This window comes from Miniopterus schreibersii (genome assembly GCF_964146895.1).
Source record: "Miniopterus schreibersii genome assembly, chromosome: 13".
In the NCBI taxonomy this organism is placed as follows: domain Eukaryota; kingdom Metazoa; phylum Chordata; class Mammalia; order Chiroptera; family Miniopteridae; genus Miniopterus; species Miniopterus schreibersii.
In genome coordinates this window covers 53,809,705-53,817,321 of record NC_138113.1, presented here as the reverse complement: position 1 = coordinate 53,817,321, position 7,617 = coordinate 53,809,705, and the positions used below count along the sequence as shown (strand labels likewise).

The 7,617-nt window shown below is 58.6% G+C and overlaps 1 protein-coding gene across 1 annotated transcript; it reads left to right on the top strand.

Moving 5' to 3' along the window:
- The first annotated feature begins 766 nt into the window (after window positions 1-766).
- NEURL3 (neuralized E3 ubiquitin protein ligase 3) lies at window positions 767-7,170 on the top strand. The gene is made up of 4 exons (XM_081156408.1): window positions 767-842; window positions 4,173-4,664; window positions 5,591-5,662; window positions 6,257-7,170. Exons 1-4 carry the CDS (start codon window positions 815-817, stop codon window positions 6,583-6,585), a joined length of 921 nt encoding a protein of 306 aa, XP_081012534.1. The 5' UTR covers window positions 767-814; the 3' UTR covers window positions 6,586-7,170.
- The last annotated feature ends 447 nt before the right edge of the window (window positions 7,171-7,617 follow it).

The window sequence follows — 7,617 nt, the reverse complement described above, 5'->3', positions numbered from 1 at the left end:
TGGTCTCTTCGTCACAGGGGAAACTCTGGGAGCCAGAGTTTCTGGGGATGACTTGCACTTTGAGGTGGGTTCTGGAAGGTGAAACTCCAGCCCCAGCAAGGATCGGGGAGCATCACACTCTCCCATTCCACCTGCCTCGCCTTCTTTCTGGGAGACCCCACTGGGCCTCTCCACAAGTCCTAAGAAACAGATAATTCAGCTGGCTTACCTCAGCAACATCACTTAAGCACCTTCTGTGTGCCAGGGGATTCTCCAGGAGACCCTGGGTACGTTAGAGTCTACCAGGGTAGTTTTTTTTTTAGTCATAACCTGAGGACATGCTTAGGGAGAGGAAGGGAGAGAGAGGGAGAAACATCGATGTGTCCGAACACCATCGGGGATCGAACCCGAAACGCAGGTGTGTGCCCAGACCAGGAATTCAATTGGCAACCCCTTGGTGCACAGGACAACGTTCAACCAACTGAGCCACTTGGGCCGGGCTACCAGGGTGTTTAAAAATGATGCGGGCCTACCCCAGGCTGCTGGAATCAGGGCCTCTGGGTCATGTGGGCACAGGTACTTATTAAAGTGCAACAGGCAATTAAAACGCACAGACTGCTCACAAGTGGGCGAGAAGTCTCCCCTAAATCCCACCCAGGCCATCCCAGTCCCTGCTTCCCTCGGATTGGCCAGCTGCAGCCAGGAAACATTAGGAAATTCCCAACATTTAATTAATCATCAACTCTGTAATGTGATCCCAGCCCATAACAAGGGGACCAGTGGAGACTCTGGTGACTTGTCTACTGGCCTCTTCAGACCCTTCCTTCCAGACCCAATGGGGGCCCAGCTCTGCTCCCAGGCCGGTGAGTGGGAGCCCTGTGCGTGGTCCCCGGACAGGGATGCAAGAGGCAGGGGAGGCTCTGGGCCATTGCTGAGGGTGGCGTGGGAAGGGGCAGGCTCAGGGAGCATAGGTGCAGGCAGGGTCAGTGTCGCTCAGAAAGAGCTTCTGATCAGGCTGGCACACCTGGCTGGTGGGCTCTTGCCGTGAGGCACGGAGGCTGTGAGCTTCCTGCCCCTGCAAGAATCCAACAGAGGCCAGTGACCGAGTCCACCATCCCTGTCATCGCCAGATGACCCACACGGCCCGGCTGCCTTCAGGTCCTGCTCTCAGGGAGAAGACTGGCTGGGGGGGAAGCGATGGAGTTTAGGGGGCCAGGTGGGAGATGGGGGGTTCCAGCTGTGAAAGCTGAGCTGTAGGACCCGGAGCAGGTCACTTTTCCTTCATCTGAAGGCTGAGCCGGAGCAGCTGACCTGCTGGCTTACAGGACTGCTAGCAGCACTGACCAAAACGTCACCAGGCACACTGGTGCACCTCCCCAGAGGCCATGATGTCCCTCTGTGTGAGGGGCAGAGATGGAGAACCTGCTTTTACCTACGGAGATATGAGCACGCCTCTCTGGACACTGCTCCCTTCCAGGCAAAGAGCCCCCCCCCCCCCCCGCCTCCCCTCCCTTTCCCTAGCAGCACTGAGGGCTCGCACAACAGCAGGTGGCACCCAGAGCCTGGGGCTGGGGTGGGACCAGCTTTGGCAACTGCTTCTGGATCCCAGGCGGTGCCATGAAGGAGGCAGCACAGGGCGCAGGGTCCAGGAGCTGCACCCAGGCTCCCCTTGCTCTGGCTGCGAGACGGCAGCAACCTGCATATCTTCCCCACGCTCAGTGCCCTCTGAGAATTTCCCCATGGGGTGTGGGCGGAGAAAGGCTGTAAAGCACTCAGTGGGCACCTGGCACCTGGAGAAGCTGGGTGGCTGGAGGGCGGTGATGAAGATGATGGAAGTCTTGGGGGTCCTCACTGAGCAGCAGGTTGACTCTCAGTCACTTAGATCTAAGAGCCTCTCTGCAAAGTTTCTCTGTTTTGAATCCCCTGTGTATGTGTGTGTGTCGGGGGTGGGGCGGGCATCCAAAGGCCACAACTCATGTTTTATGACAGCCAAGGCGGATCCTCATCATCAATCCTGAGGCAGGTGCACCAGGTGGGAGGACGGGGGCCAGGGAGCCCTGCAGGCCCTGAGGGAGGGGATGCATAGGTGGGGTGAGCACCCACAGCTTCTATGCCACTGTGAGCCAGCTCCAAACACAGAGCCCAGTGCTCAGTAGAGGGAGGAGCCCTGGTGGGCTATGCAGTCCTGCAGGCTCTCTGGAGCCCTTGGCTCCCCTACCAGCAGCACCTCGAAGGGGCTGTGAGGTCATTTGTTAGGAGAGCCTGGGTATGTTCCCTGGCAGCCTGTGGCCTGTGCAGCTGGGCGTCCCCTCAGCCTCCCTCCTCTACCGTGGTGAGCACGTTGTGCCCAAGGGCTGCTGGGAAGCTCTGAAGGCAGAGATAGGCAAGCTTTGCAGACCATCAAGTCCTGTCCAGGACCAAGCTTGCTTTGCCAGAGTCCCCAGGGCTCCCCTTCCTGCAGAGGGATTCCTGCAGCTGCCAAAGCCACTCCTGGGGCGGGGCCTTCCTCCTCCCTGCACTGCCTTCTAGTCACGGGGAACCTGGCTGCTCTCCTTCCCTGCCCCCCTCCTGTCCCAGAGTCACTTCTGCCTGAGTCAGTCTCTGTCCAGGGCAGCCGAGCAGGATATGGGGTAGAAACTCCACACACTGACCTTCCTGAGGGAGAGGAGACAGCCTGTCCAGCCAGGTCAGGCTCACCTCTACAGGTTACCCTCTCAGCCCAAGGAGCTAAGGGTGAGGGGTTTCCTGTCCCTCAGCCCAGGGGTGCACTTTCCCTGTAGGGGTTGCATCCAGGCCAGGCTCAGGCAACTCCTGTTTGAACCCTAGCTCTACCCTGCAAGGCCGGAGGCTGTATGCCCACTGCCAGGAGGGGTCTGTCTGCCTGGCAGGGTGGGGGCAGCAATGGACATGGTAGTGTGTGGAAAGGGCTCGAATGCCATTCACCCCCCTAACCAAGCCCATTCCGGGACTCCTTGCCAGTGCCCACTTCAGGGATGGCAGTGACCCAGCCAAGTGAGGGGCTGGGGGGCCTTTGGCTGGTTACACCAGGAGCTCCTACCACCCCAGCCCAATGCCTGCCCAGGTGGGCACTTAATTCCTCACATTCAGTTACTTGGGGACTCCTCTGTGCTGGGGTCTGACTCAGGCTCAGACTGAACTCAGCTCTTTTTATATTCAGCCTCTTTTTATATTTAGCCCAACCCAGAAAGAGTAGGGCCAGGAGGTGCAGGAGGAGAGGGGTGAGTGAGGAGGCTTGGGGAGCTAAGAGCAGTTCTGGGCAGGGAGCTTCTCCAGCTTCCGCCAGGCCTCCCCCAGGTTGCTGGAGTTGAGAGGAAAGCTGCCCAGTAAGCAACTTCCCTTCCTGGCTGCCTCGTAGTCAGGTTGGGAAGTCCCTTGATTTCAAAGCTCACCCCAGGACCCCCTGGGACCCCTTCTCCAGCCTGCGCTTCACTGGAAGGAAGCTGCCAGGACCCCCTCCCCCAGGGCTAGGAAGGCCCCTCACTGGAGGCCTGGCCTTCACAAGTGAGGGAGGGTGTTCAGGAAAATCAGAAAGTGAGACAAGGAAACAGCACCAACCCGGGACCCATAGGCCAGAGCCAAGCAGAGACAGATGGAACATAGATGACACATTAAACAAACACACTGGGGAACAGAGCCAGGAGCGTGGGACACCAGCGTTCTCAAACCTGCGCTATGTAACAACCACGTAACCACCGGGGGCTGAGAGCCTTGGACGCATCAGCTTTTACAACCGGTGCCTTTCTCTTTTTTTTTTTGGTTTAAAATATTACAGATGTCCCTTTTTCTTCCCAATGACCCGCTCCACCCCGTCCCTTCCCCCTCCCCAGTCCCTCTCCCCACCATTGTCCGTGTCCTTGGGTTGTGCATATGTGGGGGGAGAGAGTAACCAAAGAATTTATATGCCTTTTATTTTTACAACCACCCTGCGGGAGGGGAATTGAGGCCTCAGGGCTTTCGCTGAAGGAACTCAGATCCCAGAGAGGCAGAGCGGGCTCCTGGCCAGCTCTAAGCAGGTCTCTGGGGTCCCCAGGATGAGGGGAGGGGCGGTGGCCCCGAGGGAGCTGGGATGGTTGCTCCAGGATGCTGGGGGTCGGGAGAAGGAATGTTCCAGGTGGCTGGATGCGCACCCATGGGTCCCGGCCGCCCTCACGGACGCCCCCCTGCCCCTGCAGACGCCGACGCCAAGCTGCCCCTGGAGGCCCTTCGCTTCCACGCCGAGGCCAAGGGCGCGCAGGTGCTGCTGGGCCCGGGGCGGAGCACCGCCCGCCGACTCGCCACTTTCCACGACGGCATCGTGTTCAGCCAGCGGCCCGTGCGGCCCGGGGAGCCCGTGGCCCTGCGCGTGCTGGGGCACGAGCGCGGCTGGCACGGCGGCCTCCGCGTGGGCTTCACGCGCCTGGACCCCGCGTGCGTGCCAGCGCCCAGCCTGCCTCCCTTCGTGTGCCCGGACCTGGAGCAGCAGAGCCCTACGTGGGCGGCGATGCTGCCAGGCAACTGCGCGCTGGCGGGGGACGTGGTCTGCTTCTGGGTGAACCGCCGAGGCCGGCTCAGCGCAAAGGTCAACGGGGGCCCGCGGCTGGTGCTGCGCAAGGGCGTGCCCACGGGCGCCCCTCTCTGGGCGGTGATGGATGTGTACGGGACCACCAAGGCCATCGAGCTGCTGGGTGAGGCCATCGGCAGGGACCAGGCACTGCCCTAGGGGGGCGGTGGACTTTCGGGTGTACTCCACCCGCATCCAGAGCCCCGGGGAGAATCATTCATTCATTCATTCATTTATTCATTCATTCATTCATATTCAGTTAGTTTTTCCATGGGCTCCTGCCAGTGTCAGCTATGAAGATGGGAGCTGGGGATGGGAAGAGCAACCTGTCTCTAAAGAATTATAAGAAGATATGGCCAGCGCCCCACGCATCAGTTAAAAGGCTGATCACCTTTCACAAAGGAAGAAATTTTGGGGTGGGGCTTTGCAGTCTAAGTAGGAGTTCACTGGAGAAAGAGTGGCAAACCAAGGGAACAAAAGTGTGAGGGGTAGAGATGAGCAAGAAGACAGCCTGTGGGGCAAGGGTGAGATGTGCAGTCAGTGGGTGGAAAACAAGACCGTCCCTCTAGCCGCCTGCAAGGCCAGTGGATTCAGGGGAGGGAGTAGATACAGAAACACCCAGGAGAAGAAATTTTGGCATTCCTGGGCTGGGGGCCCATGTCCCCCCAACACCACTTGTCACAGCTGCTGGAGCCTCGCCCCTGGAAAGCCTGATTTGGTAGGTGTGGGGTGAGGCCCAAGCAGCTGTGTCCCCCACCACCTGGTGGATTTCCATGCTGGTGATGCTGAGGGTCTCCACTCAGGCCGTGGCAGCAGGGCAAAGAGGTGGTGTCTGAAGGAAGGGTGGTTTAGGGAGAAGGACCCACAGCCCCACAAATTCTCTGCTGGGTTAAGCTGGGAAAGGGGTCGGCTGGGACGGGGCCACTAGATCTGCCGGGAGCTCTCACACACTGCCACCCAGAAAAGAAAGGCCATGGGCACTGCCTCGGGGTAGGGGCCGGGGCGCCCTGGCTTTGCTCCCACAGGCCTGAGTCTCCCTCTCTGCCCTAGATCCCGGGGCCAGTGCCTTCCCCACAGCCGCACTCAGGTCTCTCCCTGAGGAGACTCCATCTGGTCCTGAAGGTAAGTGGCTTCCTGGAGCACCAGGGACTCCCCAGGCCTCCAGCCCCAGGGGAGCCGGAGAGGCCCCAGCCCTGGGAGCTCAGGAAAGGCTTTGAGTCCCATCAAGTCTCGCACAGGCTTCAGGCCAGACAATATGGCTCTGCTACCGGGACCCAACAGCCGTCTGGCGGTTCTGCCTTCCAGAACAGCGGCCAGCTTTACAAGCCCCGAGAGCACATTTAGGAGCTGGTGATGTCACTTTGTCCCTGCTTTACAAAAGCGGCCCACGTTCGTAGTAGAAGCTTTGCTGAACAGGAATAAAAAAATATTAAGGATAAAGAAGGAAGTAAAAAGAAGAAAAGCACCCATTACTTCCTCGGTGGGTTTTCCCCCAGTCAGCTTTGTTTTCTTTCCTCTAAACTGGAATTTGATATCGATGTGTGTACATTATGGTTTCTTACCAAGTTTTTTCACTTGATTACACTGTGAGCATTTTCTCACAAGGTAATATTTTCCCCGACATGACTGCCTGGTTCTCCGTTCCGTGGCTATATCATGCGTAGGCGGCCCACCCTTGACCCCATATGCCCCTGACCTATGTTGTCCCTTTCCCAGCCACCGCAGGAGAGGAGTGTGCCATCTGCTTCCACCACGCTGCCAACACCTGCCTGGTGCCCTGCGGCCACACGCACTTCTGCAGCAGCTGTGCCTGGCGGGTCTTCAGGGACACAGCCAAGTGCCCCATGTGTCGCTGGGAGATCGAGACAGTGGTCCCGACATGGGGCCCTCCTGCTCTGAGACCTGAAGCAGGCCTGCGGTGTGAGTGGCAGATGGGACCTAGCTCTGAGCTGTCCCCTGCAGGTGGAGAAGGTACAGCCGCCCTCTTTCCGGAGAAAAGTCAGAAAGGCGGGTTGGTAACAAGCAGAGCAGAGAGAGGAAGGTAGGGGATGGTGGCTCTTCCCCTTCCTGGGCCAGCAGTAGGAGGAGGAGTCCCTCCTCCTGACCAGACCAGAATGGTCTCCCCGATGGGGAGCCTGGTTGTAGACCTGGCTCAGCAACGGTCAGCGCGCTTGTGGTCTCTCTGCTCAGCTCCAGGTTCCTTTGTGCCAGGGGCCTGTCAAGGCTCTTGGCTGGCCACTTGGCACAGCCGCCATTGACCTAGCAATCCCTGGCATGCATAGGTGCCAGGGCTCTTGGGATGCCAAGACCCCACAAGCATCTTTGTTTAGAAGTGGGTGGCCTGACCCCTGGTTTCAGAGCCGAGGAAGTTAAGGTATCTGCATGTGCCTGTGGCAGCCTTGCCCGCCTGGGGACTGAGGAGCTGGACCAGATGCAGGGAGGCATCTTGGCCACTGCCAAGTCCTCAGTAAAGTGGGCCAGTAGTGCCCCCGATGCAACATGGTTGTGAAGACCCAGTGAGGTCATGCATCTGAAGATGATTTAGCACTCGAGAGGGCACTGTTGTCGCTGTGCTTATTTCCTTACTGGTTTTTGAGCTATCGAAATAAAGCTTGTCTTCTATGAATGGCTTTGTAATGAATATGCCCCTTTGTTGCAATCAGTGGGAATAGGTGGCGCTGTGGGCTGGTCAGGAGGCTGGGACATTTGGGGACATGCCCCCCTGTCCTGCAGACACAAGCTTGGCTTGCAGTGGCCTGGGTGGGGGCTCAGGCCTGCGTACTCTATTCTGCATACATGGGGAGGGGACCATCCTACACTACCAGCCCTGAAGTCACAACCAGGCTTTGCCCTTGCCACCCTTGATTTGGGGGAAGTGTCTAGAAGCTCTGGCTCCTGAACAAAAGGAGCAATTGGCCTGGGAGCCCTGCTCAGCAGGTGTTCATGGCAGGGGCAAGGCACACCTATGACTGCTGTTCCCAGCTCTGTGACTGGTGGGAGACCCATGAGTGTTCTAACCGTGGGCGTGTGACTTGACCTTTGTGAACCTCAGTTTCTTCATCTGTAAAGTGGAAATG

Bases quoted from the DNA above. Each gene is read 5' to 3' on its own strand.
- NEURL3 (XM_081156408.1), top strand. From the start codon at position 815: ATGGGGGCCCAGCTCTGCTCCCAGGCCG. The intron at 843-4,172 runs GTGAGTGGGAGC...CTGCCCCTGCAG, and splicing joins CCAGCTCTGCTCCCAGGCCG to ACGCCGACGCCAAGCTGCCC. The intron at 4,665-5,590 runs GTGAGGCCATCG...TCTCTGCCCTAG, and splicing joins CAAGGCCATCGAGCTGCTGG to ATCCCGGGGCCAGTGCCTTC.